The sequence below is a fragment of the Danio rerio genome, chromosome 3 (assembly GCF_052040795.2).
Source record: "Danio rerio strain M-AB ecotype USA chromosome 3, GRCz13ab, whole genome shotgun sequence".
Lineage (NCBI taxonomy): Eukaryota > Metazoa > Chordata > Actinopteri > Cypriniformes > Danionidae > Danio > Danio rerio.
The window spans coordinates 34,177,971-34,192,537 of NC_141023.1; the positions used below are offsets into that span (position 1 = coordinate 34,177,971).

The window sequence follows — 14,567 nt, forward strand, 5'->3', positions numbered from 1 at the left end:
CATAATAATCATCATAATAATTTCAAACATCATAATAATTTCATTCAAAGATTTGCAAATGTCAGGTTACTGACATTGGGCGAACTGTAAAAAGTGAAACCACAAACTGACACCAGGTTGTAGCTATTGTTGTTTTGTTTAAGAAAAAACCAAGTAGCCTTTTTAAAGCATACTACATTTCGGCTATAAACAAATAGCGGACATTCCTTTGTATCCTTATAACTCTATTAATCTGAGTCATGCAATAGCAGACTTTAATCGGATTATCTACAAAAACACACACACACACACAAACAAAAACATTTTAATAAACCAGGTCGAAAATATCTGACTTACTGTACGCAAAGGCAATGCAAATAAAGCAGAATATCTACAGACTGTAACCTAAAAGAAATTATGGCGGGTCTTTTCCTGTCACTCTTAAGACCTAGGCCAATTTTAAATTATTATAAGGTAATTGCTTGCCGTTTTAATTTAATGAATTCTAACTTGCATGCATATTTTATAAGATACTTCATTTAAAAAATAGATTACAGTACATTTTTGCTTTCACTTTTTAGTGGTTAAATAATGATTAGAGCCATGAGAGCAAATGTCACATCAGAAGTTAAAATGAAATAGGTACTCACCTGAGTACGTTTTCTTCATGTTCATTGATTCCCTTTTCTCCTGAGAATTTCAACTTTAGTCTATAAGGTCCGTGTGGGAGATCTGAACAACATCTGAAATATGATCTATCGGTGAGGAGAAATTCTCTCTGGCGCTCCGTACAGCACATGTACCTATCACGGCCAAAAGCTTTGTGTTTTATTCGAACTTAAACCTACGAGTTCGGCTTGATCTAATCTAATCTAATACTCCCATACACCTCCAGCTTTACCTGTCCACACAGACACAAACCTGTGGAAACTCCGCCTATGGATGAAGGTATGACGACACAGCTGACTGCGGGAACTGTAGGAGTAAACAAACATGGATGTGACATTTCTGTCAAGAGTATTTTCAGCTTCAAGTAACACGTAGCTTAAGTAGCACGTAGTCTAAAGACGTGGTGAATTGGATTCGCTAAATTGTTCGTAGTGTATGTGTGCAAAAAAGTGTGGGTGTTTTCCAGTTTTGGGTTGCGGCTGGAAGGGCATCCGCTGCGTAAAAATATGCTGTATAAGTTGGTGATTCATTCCTCTGTGGCGATCACTGAGGATGTTTTATCCATGAGAACAATTTTATATAACGCGGTTTAAAGCATATTCGTCTTGTTGATGAAAGTCAATTAATTTAAATACACTTACGTTCTAAACATGTCGTTTTCTTTGTGTAAATCTCTGTGTAAAACAAGTTAAAATGTCTCCTGCATTTCTAGTTAGATATGCATATATTTCTGTTATTCATTTACAACAAAGACATTTAGTTCATGTTTTATTTGTATATGACATACTAACATATTTTTTGTTTGCTTTCTGGTTTTATCGGAGTAAATATGTTTACATATGTAGACTTAAATATTAAAATTATATTTTTGGGTGCTTTCTTCTCACTATTTTTACACCAGTGGTCCTAATATTTTTTATCTCGCCTAGGGCCGGCACGGCGGCACTGCATGCACCTGTGTTAATAACCTGAACATTTTACATTGGTCAAAACAGATATTTCTTAGTTAAGCTTTTAATCAAAAACTGTTTTATTTAACTATGTTTTGAACATATTGAGAAATAAAACAAACAATATTAAATTGAAACGAATGATCCATTTTAACTGAATGAAGTACTGCTTAAAAGTGTTTTTTCAGCATAGTAATTTGTAAGTGATTTTTAATACCATGTTCTTCCACAAAATGCTAAAACACTGTTTATAAAAAGCACTAAAAGCAAAGTAAAACGTCCACAATCTAAAATGTATTATATAAAAAATAGAAAAAATAAAGTTTAGTAGGCCAGAAAATATTCAGTGTATATGTGATATCTTTTCCCAACTAAAAGTTTTTTAAATGTCCTTACTTTACATTTTACTTCAAAATTGAGTCTAAATCTGCATGCCTTTATTACTGTAGAGATGAGTTGCATACTTCAGGTAGTGATATTGAGAATTTTACTATGAGAGCGTTAGTCATTTAACCCCAAACACAATAAAATTGCTATCAAAACCTTGTTTAGTTTATTAAAGGTTGTCCAATCAAACCTTAACTCAGTCATGTACTCCTAGAACTGAAGCTTTGTCTAATGTTCACATGGTGATAAATCTACACTAGCTGGTCCACATGTAATGATGGAGGGGCTTTCAACACAAGCACCTCAATAAGGTGGGGTGGGGGGGTGGGGGGTGGGGGTTATGTGTATAAAGTGTATAAAACTTTTTTGTGGTTATGGGTTTTAGTAAACAACTAAGAAAGTCTAAAACTCATTTGGTTTCCTAGTCTGTCAAAACCAAAACCTTTTGCTGGTTGTGTTTCTAGTCACAAGAACACATTACAGAAAACAACTTACTTTAAAAAAATATTTTTATTTACAGATTTTTTTTTATTAATGACATTCTTCTGATGGGAACAACATGCCATTTTGATGTACAACCTAGACAACAAGTCCTCTATGTAAAGAAATAACATATATACAAAGAGAAACTGATTTGGCAAAGACTCTTAAGCTGATATTTTCTCTCATGTGTCTTCTGACTTCTGGTAACTCCCCAATGTAGTTATAACACTTGAAGTTTCGATCTTTATGTTTTGGTGGGCTAAAGTTAAATGAAAATTGGTGAGCTTCTCTTCAGGAGATGCAGTCTTGCTCATAAGTGGTCTTGACTATACTATGCCACAGGAAGACGTCTGCATATTCATCTCTGAGAAGCAATATGTGCTAAAGGACAGTCAAAGCAGACTATAGACCGCAAGTCACAGAAAAAGCACAGACTGAAACTAAGGGACATTTACACATCCTGTTTTTCTATTGTCTTGTTATTTTTGTTCCTGTAAATTAGCAGTGCAATGTGCACTGGTGAAACTATACATTCAGGTTTTCAAACAACTTACACCTCATAAAAACAGAATAAAAACTCATATGTTAATATATCTTAATGCACTCTGTGATATTTACAATAGACAGAAGAGGATAGAAGGGATTTCTCTAAATTTGTAAAATGAAATATCAACAGAGGGGTTGACGCAATGGTGCAGTGGGTAGCGCTGTCGCCTCACAGCAAGAAGGTCACTGGTTCAAGCCTCGGCTGGGTCAGTTGGCATTTCTGTGTGAAGTTTGCATGTTCTTCCCATGTTTGGATGGGTTTACTCCGGGTGCTCCGGTTTCAAAGACATGCGCTATAGGTGAATTGAATAAGCTAAATTATCTGTAGTGTGTGTGAGAGAAAATGAGAGTGAACGGGTGTTTCCCAGTTATGGGTTACAGCAAGAAGAGTATCTGCTGCATAAACATATGCTGGATAAGTTGGCAGTTCATTCCGCTGTGGCAAGCCCAGATTAATAAAAGGACTAAGCCGAAAAGTAAATGAATGAACAGAGATAGATTAAACAACTCAAATCAGACAGTACTTACTAACAGTACAAAAGTAAATGTTATTTATACTCATGCATATATATTTCTCTATTTTTTTATTTACTTATATATTTCCATATATATATATATATATATATATATATATATATATATATATATATATATATATATATATATATATATATTTCTTCTGTCAAATACTGATGGCATTCTTTCAAATGAAAGTAAAAATGCCCTGATGGCATAAAATGGCGAAATAACAAAAGGTTTGCATTCTTTCAGACTATTATATTGATAATGACAATAATTTAATCCCTGAGAAGGTACAATTCAGTGACTTGCTGTCATGTACAACATTTGATGATATCACACACACACAAAAATCAGCCCAGAACCTGAAATCTGTTGATTTCTCATCTGTACTCCCTCTTCACAGTCATGACCTCGTACACTTCATTTGCAGACGTTTTTTCCTGTTTAGCGGTTTGTCTCATCTTCTTAATCTGGGGTAAAACAGAAAAAAAGATCATTAACCTCTACACACACCTGCTGAAAATGCCTAAATATGTGACAACTTTGTTTCTGAAAGAACATTCCAGACACCATGTGCTTAATGTCTAGAATATGAGTCTCTGTGTTGCCCAACAATGTATTCTGATAGCCCATCCACCTTAAAGGAACATCTACAAATGTTGAATGCATGATGCCTCTAACAATACACTTCATATTAAACGTATATATTTGAATCACCCTAGTATGTGTGTATGTATGTATGTGTGTATTTGTATATATATATATTTATATATATATATATATATATATATATATATATATATATATATATATATATATATATATATATATATATATATATATATATATTAAATAATAATAAAAAAGTTTAATTGTTAAATATTTATTAAGATTTATTAACTGCTTTCTTATTGTATGTAGCTTCAAATTAAATTATTACTTCAGTCATTATTGCTTTTATTGTTTTAATAATAATAATAACAATAATAATAATAATAATAATAATTATTATTATTATTATTATTATGTGTGTGTACTGTTGTGTGTACATGTACTGTATATGTCACAGATGCAAATGAAATGGTAACTTTACAATTAGCATAAGTGCAAAGCATTTACAAAAATTTTGATAGGCTTCAGAGTTACAGATATGGAGTGTGTTTTAGGTGTACGATATTGACCTTGGGCACGATCCACACTCCCAGCACCAGAAGCAAGAGTAAAAGCACACTGCTGGCGGTCAGAGCAACCACTGGAACCAGTAAGCCGTTCATGCCTCCAAACTTTGAAGGAGCAGTGGAAGCAGAAACTTGCCCCGTATTTTGCTGTCTCTCTCGGTCTGCAAAAGAAATGTAAGATCAGGACAGTCCAAACACAGACACAAACATGCATAACCTGATTTAAAATTATAATAAACTATTACTGCATTAAAACAATTTTCATTGAAAGTCCAATAAACAGGGTTTCTGCAGGTTTCGCAGAGCTAAATTTAAGACATTTTAAGACAATTAGGCATTTGGAATTTTTCAAATGGCTCAGATGGAAAAGATTTTGCCCTATCAATTTTTTTTTATAATTTAATAAATTTAATAATACAATAATAATTTAATTTTAAAAAATTTCAGAAATTATTGTTCAAGAAAACATCTTATTATCAATGTAAAAGGCATTCATTCCAAATACAATTTTTGCTAAGACTTTATTTTTATGGTATGATTTTATTACTTCTCATTTGAGTATTAATAGAGTGTCTGCTTAATACTGTGTCTGTTGATACTGCTCCTTGGACAGACATATAGCTGACTATAAGAACCTTTGCAAGTATTTGTCAACTTACACTAACCCTAACCCTAACCCCAACCCCAACCCCAACCCCAACCCCAACCTAACAGTCTACTTATAATCTACCGAGAATTAGCTGGCACGTAGATGCAATGGAAATTAAAATTAAAAAAAAGTTTTAGTACATTAAATGGACCGTCAAAATAAAGTTATGCTCATTTTTTTCTTTCTTTTTGACTGTAAATTTTAATTAATTTATTACACTAACATAAAACAATACATCACAGCTTAAACGATCAGAGCACAACTAAAACTATACTCATTTCTACATGTATTCAAAATTGTACTAATTATTATGCAAGTAGACATATTTAAAAGTATTAAAGACATATTTACTCACCATGAACCACAAGAACAACACCAGACTGATCCATTTTACACTCACGAGTCACTATATGATTGCACTCGCACCAGTAGGCACCGGTATCTTCTTTTTGCAGGTTCAAGATGTCTACAGTCAGAGTCTTGCCATCAAATTTGGCTTCAACACGTCCTTCATGAGTAGGCTTAATAGTTAATTTGTTTGATTGTATAAAGTAGTATAAGACTTCCTGCTTATCCTTATGTCGGGTGAACAGAGACACTCCCATCGCATCTTTATCAGAGATATGACACTTCATGGTGGCACTTTCACCTTTAAATTTGATCACATCTGAAAAATGATTTAAAAAAAGAGTGTGGATCAGTTTACAGCACACAAATATCAGACATAGATAGCATTTGCTTTCATGTGTGGAACATTAAAGAACACATTTGAATAGTGTTAAACAAACAGTTTTTGTTCATTTTTAGGTGGTAAACAGTTTTGGTAATCCTTAATGTTCATTTTAGGTGAAGTATGCCTTTAAGTTTCAATGTCCACTATGGTTAAGAGAGGGGTGGAAATGAAAAATATATTGCATGTTCCACAGAAGAGAGAAAAACATGTAGGTTCAACATGAAGATGAGTAAATGATATATTTAACACACCATCCATATTGTACAACAAAAAGTATTGAATGTGGGTCAAATCTAAAGTAGTGTAAATACTAATGTAACATGCACAAACTGCCAAATGTAAAACAGTAAAACACAAAGCACTAACCTGCACTTTCTGCAAAGCTGCTGAGACAAAGAACACCCAACAACAGGAAGGTAAACAGCAGAGTCTTCATTCTCATTGTCATCAGAGCATCTCCAACTAAACACAAGAAGCAAACCAAATCTTAAGTCTGCACTGCAAATTTATATACTCTCTCTCTCTCTCATGCACACACACACACACGCTCCAGCCCACAACTTCCACATCTTAGTCAGCAACCCTCAGGCATCTGAAAGCAAAAACATTTTCAAGAGTTCTGCTTTTAAATGTGAAAAAAATATCTTCTTGATTCATTTAGTGATTTCAGAAGAACTACAATGGACAAGTAATTGCATCATTATCATTAAATAAACGCCGTAATATATTTAAAGCTCAATTAAATCAACATGGACTATTCTTTTTATGGAAAACTGCAGTATTTTTTAGGGTTTCTGCAGGTTTCAGCAAGTCAATTTTAAGACCTTTTTATGAATGAATTTTAAGACTTATAATGGGCTTAACCTTGAGGATTTTTACTTTCCAAAAAAAGTAATAACTAAATAGTACTTAAATAATGTGTCAGAACAAGCAAACCATACATACTTTTCTTTGACAAGCTTTAAAAACTATAATAAACTAATAGTACAACAGTCTGTCCAGGTCAGTGTCCTCACCACATATGGTCTGCAAATACATGGAGAACTTAAAGATGTTATTGTGAGGAACCATAGCGTTAAACAGAGCTGTAAATATAAGTTTTACTGAGACGTTTAGTTAGTGTCTTTATACTGTATACAGGTGTTGGCCTGATTGGGTAGCTTTACATAGACACTGGAAAATAAGACCCATTTAGAATTATTTAAGACCTACAATTCAATTTTTTTGTGAATTTAAAACGTTTTAAGACCTAAAATTAGTTTTTGAAATTTAGGACATTTTATGACGCCTACAGATAACCTGATTTTTATTCATTTACTATTCAAATCTTTACAATTATAATCTCCTTCTTGGAACAACATTCCTTCTCTTTTGTTCAGACAGCAGGTGTTCACTGTGCATCATGCAATGATCAGATTTTCTTATAAATACTTATGCCTAGTACAGTAGTTTGTAATAAGTGAATTCCCACTGGATAAAATCCAATACCAATGAAGAAAAATCTTGGATACTTGTTATAATAAGAGAAAAAAGTTGATCACAACCCTTGCTTTGTGACAACTTTTTTTCTGAAATGACATTCCAGACACCGTGTGCTTATTAGGAGTCTTTGTGTTGCCCAACATTGTTTTGATAGCCCATCCACCTTTGATTTCAAATGTTGAATGCACAACACCTCTAACAATACACATCTCATTTTAACCGGTTACTTTTATCACCCTAGTATTTGAAGCACACTTTTATTTATTATTGTTGTACTGCACAAAAAAAGCATCACAAAATCTAAGATAACTAATGGCTCCAAGAATGCTCTTTGTTTGTTAGCCAGGACATTTTTTTATTTTTTATACACATACAGTAAATATACAAATCCATCTAGGTTAAGATGTTCTTTTTTTAGTACTATAATAAGAACAAAACAAAACAAAAACCATCTAAGATAAAAATTCTTTAGTTATTCACTTTAAGAAGGTATTAAAGCTGTATTTAAGCTATAAATAAATAAAAGATGTCCCTGCAGTCGCATCTTTTCAAAAGGTACACATTTCTAACTAAGAATGAGGTAATATAATGTAATGTAATGGCATGTAATGAGTGCAGACCAGAAAAACAACACAATCATGATTGGGTAAAACACAAGAGAAGCATGCCTAATGTGAGTCCAAGCTTTAAAATCACCAGACTGACAGTTATAACAGTCACAGTTACGGCTGTCCAATATTGAAAAAAAATGGAACAATTTTTAATTCTGCTATGTATATTGCGATATAAATACAATTTCACTAAATGAATTGAATAAATGTTTGGAAAGAATTGATCATTTTAGATTTATTGGGATGATTCTGCAGGGGAATGCATCTGCATAAAATGTAATAAAGAATCTACAAGCATAGATCAATTCGATAAAGAAAAATACATAAAGGACATAAACACCGTCTTATTGCTATCCGAGGAGTGGAAATGTATTCAGGTATACAGTAATTGAATAATCAAATGTAAAATAATACTGCAGTCATCGTTTTATAAACAATTCAACAAAATTAATCATTATTCATTTTTCAAAGTTACAAACAGAACAGTTTCTTGCACCTGAACGATTTTAAAACCCTTTCACAGTCACAAGGCTCAAAAAACACTTGCAAAATGATGAACAACATAGCCTATATTCTCGTTGTGACTATTGCAAATGATCACGTTGTGATATCGATATACTGTGCACAGTATAGCTGTGCTGAGGCCTTATAAATCTACAATTATATCAAACTTAAATATGACAGTTATGCAGCAAGACAGGAAACAAAACATTTGAATGGTAAACAGTCTATATTTATATATTTGACACTTTTTACATACATTGTTCATCACATCCAGTAATCATGTATCCAAGACTTGGATCAGTAACTGTAATATTGAGTTTAGACTGCACAATTTTAAAAGTCGTCGTGTCACAGATGTTTTCACACTGCCTGACTTTAAAACAGGAAGAATCGCTAATAACTTTTGTCTTGGTCTTACTACCAAACACACGCGAGAAGTGACATGGAAACAACACTAGGTCACGTAGTACATCTTTTGTTATTAAATACATAGTGAAAGAGAAGCCAGTGGGGTAGGAAATGTACTTCATTTTGCTCACCTGGCTTTGAAGGGAATTAGCCATTTCTCCTCAACTTTACTTCTTTTTTGACCCGGTTGTGATATTTGCTCAGATGACACGACAAAGAGACATGGGTGCTTCTGCCAAATTTACACTAGTTTTTTTTAAATGAGTGCTTTAGGTGATAACCAATGTTATTTTTAGACAGAACACATTTCACATGGCATGATTTGAATCGCCGACAGCTCCAGATATTTAGCATGCTAAATATGACGGGTGTCAGCGACTCATTGGCAATACTCTCAGATCACGTGTTTGATAGTTCACACTGTGTAATTGTTATGTGAACAAGCACTGATTTGCCTGTGATTTCAGGCATTTGTCTGTGATTTCTCAAAACTTGCCAGCGAGTCAAAATTAGGACTTAAATCATGCAGTCTGAACTCATAAAGCATAAGAAATGTTCATTTGTGTTTGTACAAACAAGAGTCACAGTGTTTGTATTTAGATGAAGGCAAGTAAACGTGTGATTCTGGATAAATTGCGTGTATTGTGAGTGGGTGAACTGTACCTTTAAAATGTTCTCTATGTGTCTACCACAAAAGGTTAGTTCAATAATCATATTTGCAAATCTAAATTATTACCCGCAGCTGCTGACAATGCACTTATTATGAATTAAATTAATCTGTCATTTTTTTGCCAATGAACGTGCCCATTAAGCGACAAAACAATCTTTGTACATATATCAGTTACATTTTTGTGCTTATTTCTCATAGCCATTTGCCCAGGCTGTGAAAAAAATGTAATAAAGTTGTAAATAATGTTCAGTTTGTTGCACCTGGCGATTATTTTGGTTCATAAGTAAATTATAAAGAACTTAATAAAAAGATGACTTTGATTCCTTCTTTTTTTGCCAGTGGATAATAAATGCAGATTTTAGCTATTTCAGATTCGAGATTAGTTTATTCTGCTCATTCCAAAATGAATTATAGAGAAAAATGCAAGTATTCAATTAGACTTTTAAACAATTAGTATTTATTACACAGTCTACATATTTTAGATAACTTCACCTGCTTTAAATCACCATTTTTCAGTTTATTGTTTTTGTCTAAACCTGAACTTATCTAAACGCAAAATACTGTATATCGTACATACAGTTGAAGTCAGAATTACTATTATTAGTATTATTTAGTATTATACAGATTTGTTTAAGTATAGGTATTATAATCCATCTGTTTGATTGCCAATGTCCTGACATTTTATCCTACCCATCAGATTATTCTACCGACACTGTGTTTGAAAGGTTCTGAGGTTGGGGTTAGGGATTAGGTAGGTTAGGGTTATATTACAGCTTCATATCACGTGCTACTCCACATTTACACTGGTAGCAAAATCTGATGGGTAGCATATTGCATCATCAAAATGTGCTACCTACTTTTTGAATGGGAGGTAAGACAATCTGACAAGGTAGGACAAATCTACAGAACACTGGCAGCACAATGGCTCAGTGGTTAGCACTGTTGTCTCGCAGCAAAAGTTCGCTGTTCGAGTCCCAACTTGACCAGTTGTTCTTCCCGTGTTCATGTGTGTGTGTGAATGCGAGAGTGTTTGAGTGTTTCCCAGTACTGGGTTGTGGCTGAAAGGGTATCCGCAATGTTAGACATATGCTGTAATAGTTGTCAGTTCATTTTGCTTTGACAACCCCTAATAATTTACAGACTAAGCCAGTTTGATTGCCAATATCCTTCAAACCGCATAGGGTTTAACTATGTGTCAGTAAGATGTTTTAATGAATATGTAAATTATTATTTAAAAAAAAAAATTATGATCACAAATATTTTCACTTATTCATATGAGTGACCATTCTGCTAAAACATATTTTTTTTTATATTTTAATAAGTCTAAGTCAGATTATGTATATTTGTTTTCATACTTCACTCACATTTTGACATTTTCACAAAAAATGTAGTTTTAAAACACTAATCACATGTATTTTATATTCTATGTGTATAAAATCATGTTTATGAATTCACTTCAACACACACACACACACACACACACACCAAAATGGGAAGTCTTAAATACAAGTTCCCCATTTTAAATCAGCATTAATACATTATCTAGAAAATACGACAAGCTTCTCTTATTTTGAGGAATTTCTAGGCTTCATGATAACAGTAAATGCCCTTTAATGAGGAATTGAAATTGCCCATTAATGAATACTATAAAGAATGTGCTGATATAAGTGTACTTGCGGGAATAAATGGCTTCAAAGTGTGGTCCTCACAATCTGACAATGAAATGCAAACACAGAAAAAAATGAGTTTCATGCAAGTGTGCTTCAATATTACGTAAATGCTGAATTACTCACATGACAGATCATCTCTGTCTAACCAGAAGCATTTCCTGGATGTCTGCAAAAACTGTTGAGATCAACGTCTCTCTCTTCAGTGTGCCGTCCAGAAACACTATATAAAGTGCAAATACATTCAGCCAGACTTTTACAGTTCACCACAACTCTGTGATTAAAGCGTTTTATAATATTACAGTACCTATGTCATCTACAGTTTCTTCCATGGCTTTTCTGTTTTTCAGGTACATGGGCCAAACGTAGCTATCAAGGTAGCCTGGCGGATCTGAAGGCACATAGACTCTGGAGCTGCCCAATAGAGAGAAATGAAAGAGATGGTTTTACTTCATTTAATGATATGTTCATCACACTAGACACGTCTGACAGGAGTCTAGATCGCACCTTCTTCTCTCTTTGCACGTTTCATAAGGAATCTGCAGGAAGTACTTCTTGTCGAACAAAGCATTAAGAGGCCTGGAGGTAAAACATGAATCCATGAAACACAATCACAATAAATAAATGCGATCCATAACCAAAGGTCGACAAGCATGTTTTAGTGACCCTGAGGTCATTCACACTAACGAATAACACAGCAGAAATATCAATTTGATAACTGTAGATTTGTTAACATTTTAATATATCAGGTTATGTAAAACACATTTCTGCTGTGACAAGCAAAACAAGATATTTCAATTGTGTTTTTGAAGATAAAATTGCTTTATAATAATTTCTATGATTTAGAGGACTGATAATTCACAGGCAATCTTCAAAAGCATGAATTTGGATCTTAAATTAGGTGATATAATTTAATGTAGCTTTGAAGAACTGCTACAAAATTTCCTTGACTAAGGAAAGAATTTTCAAAATTAAGATTATTACGTTAAGGATTTCAAGTGGGTCCAGTAAGATTTATTGTGACTCTGTGTAGTCTGCTGGACCAAAATAAATTAAGTTACCGATGATTAAAAATCAGGAACCCCTCCACTATAAGAACAAACACACTCGGCTCTGATGCTGTGGGTTTCACTGCACAACCATGAGATGTCATGAATCCCACAGGATCCTCCTGCCACGAGCCGATGTCTCCCATCATCCTGTCCATGTGCAGGGCGTCCAAAGCTGAAGATGAGTTTCGTAATAATAAATAAATAACTAAAAATACATATATAGTTTATTTCAATAAAAACATGATTTCACAACACTTACTGTCATATTCTTTAAAGCCTCTGATATCAGCAGGAACCTCAGAGTCATCCTGAGAAATAAACACACATTTGTTAGCAACAATTGCAAGATATAAATAAATGACCAAATCATCAAATTGTATTTGAAAACAACATTTTTACATTCAGAATATTAATAAAAATCGAGTATGGCACCTTGAAAAAGTTATCTTGAGAAATAACACAGCTGTTGGGCAGAAGCTCCTGAAGACTTTTACTCAGAGTGGTCTTTCCCCCGTTTGTCATCCTGTCACAGCAGTTCATGTATAACTCATATACTCTCGATAACATTCGAACTGAACACGTTTACTTTTACTTTACTCACCCACCAATTCCTACGATTACTTTTCTCATTGTAAATCAACACTGTAAACAAAACGTTTTATTCAACGCGTCTCCTGTTTTATACTAGCTTCTTAAGCAGTGAGCTGCATGTGTTTGAAGTAAACTTGGCATATTTTCTTCGTTTATTAATCACAGGATCTTTTAAATGCAGACCAGACTGTAAATAAAAGCAACTGTGTTGAGATCATTTCTTCTTCTTTGCTCAGTAGCCAGATCAAACCTGCTCTACAGCGCCTCCTGCAGCGCTGGCTTGTCAATGGATGTTTGTAGTATTTATTATTAGTTTGGTTCATTTCACTTAACTTAATTACACTAATAGTCATAAATTTATTTGCAGCATTAATCAGACGTTAGCGTTCAATTCCAAACAGTTACAATAGATCACATTCTCACAGACAAAAAAGTACTCGCCTACTGTTTAAAAGGTTACGAGCACCCATAGCAGGCATGATTTCATAACCTTTCAATTCATGTTTATTTATATAGCGCTTTTTACAATATAGATTGTGTCGAGACAGTTTTACTAAAGTCCAAATATCAGAATTGAAGTTTACTTTAGCTCAGTGTGATTTAAATTTCACTGCTGACAGTTCAAACACTGTAGAGCAAATCCACATGAAATAAGCACAGCTCCACAAGTCCTGATCCGAGCAAGCCAGTGGCAAGGAAAAAAACATCTCCAATTGACGGAGTGAAGGGAAAACAACCTCGAGAGAAACCAGGCTCTGTTGGGCATGACAATTATTCTTCTGGCCAAACATCCTGTGTGGAGCTGCAGTCTAGACGCCGGAGGCTGGACGTCCATTGTGGAGAAGCTGCAGTTATTAGTAAGGCACTAGCGGGTGGTCAGGCTGGCACACAGGATCAATGCGGGGACTCACAGTGGTCTTTTGGGAATCAGTCTAATGCACTCCATTCCTCCATGTTACATGTGTTACAAGTAACACCACCACAGCACCACAGAAGGTTGCTGGTTTGAGTCCCAGCTGTGTCAGTGGCATTGCTTTGTGAAGTTTACATTTTCTCCCCGTGCTGGTGTAGGTTTCCTGCAGGTGCTATGCTTTCCCCCACAGTTCAAAGACATGTGGTATAGGTGAATTGAATAGACTAAAATGGCCAGTGTAAATGAGTGTGTGGATGTTTCCCAGTGTTGAGTTGCAGGTGGAAGGGCATCTGCTGTGTAAAACATATGCTGGAATAGCAGTTCATGCAACTAAGTTGAAGGAAAATTAATGAATGATTGCTTCCTGTACTTCTAATTTTAGGTAATATATTCTTCAAAAATACTACATATTAATTAGCTTAAATTCTTTAATAGTAATTTTTGAAAGTTAGCTTCTGCTTTTTCCTTTGATATCTGATGAAATACTTCTATCTGGTAATAGGAACTAGTATCTAAAGTAAGTACTAATATCTTAATAATAGCTACTAGTACTACCTTAAAAAATACTAGACT

General features: G+C 34.0%; 3 protein-coding genes across 4 annotated transcripts in view; all 3 read right to left on the reverse strand.

Annotated features, from left to right (window-relative positions):
• Nucleotides 1-885, reverse strand: part of septin9a (septin 9a) — a 132,292-nt gene extending 131,407 nt beyond the window's left edge. The window contains 1 exon segment of the mRNA NM_001423665.1: nt 630-885. Within this exon segment, the coding sequence (NP_001410594.1) occupies nt 630-654 (25 nt within the window). The 5' untranslated portion in view covers nt 655-885.
• Nucleotides 886-2,476: 1,591 nt separating this feature from the next.
• On the reverse strand, nt 2,477-11,483 carry si:ch211-165d12.4. Of its 2 annotated transcripts, XM_087241908.1 has the most exons (5): nt 11,449-11,483; nt 6,463-6,558; nt 5,719-6,030; nt 4,718-4,875; nt 2,477-4,006 (listed from the first exon to the last, which is right to left on the reverse strand). In XM_087241908.1, the coding sequence occupies exons 2-5, from the start codon at nt 6,542-6,544 to the stop codon at nt 3,917-3,919; spliced, it is 642 nt and encodes a 213-aa protein (XP_087098034.1). In that variant the 5' UTR covers nt 6,545-6,558; nt 11,449-11,483; the 3' UTR covers nt 2,477-3,916.
• On the reverse strand, nt 11,366-13,288 carry nmrk1 (nicotinamide riboside kinase 1). The gene is given in 8 exon segments (NM_001013449.2): nt 11,366-11,483; nt 11,565-11,661; nt 11,746-11,852; nt 11,946-12,017; nt 12,500-12,662; nt 12,750-12,798; nt 12,923-13,013; nt 13,092-13,288. Coding segments are annotated over 7 exon segments (600 nt in total). The 5' UTR covers nt 13,121-13,288; the 3' UTR covers nt 11,366-11,483; nt 11,565-11,572.
• Between the last annotated feature and the right edge of the window lie 1,279 nt (nt 13,289-14,567).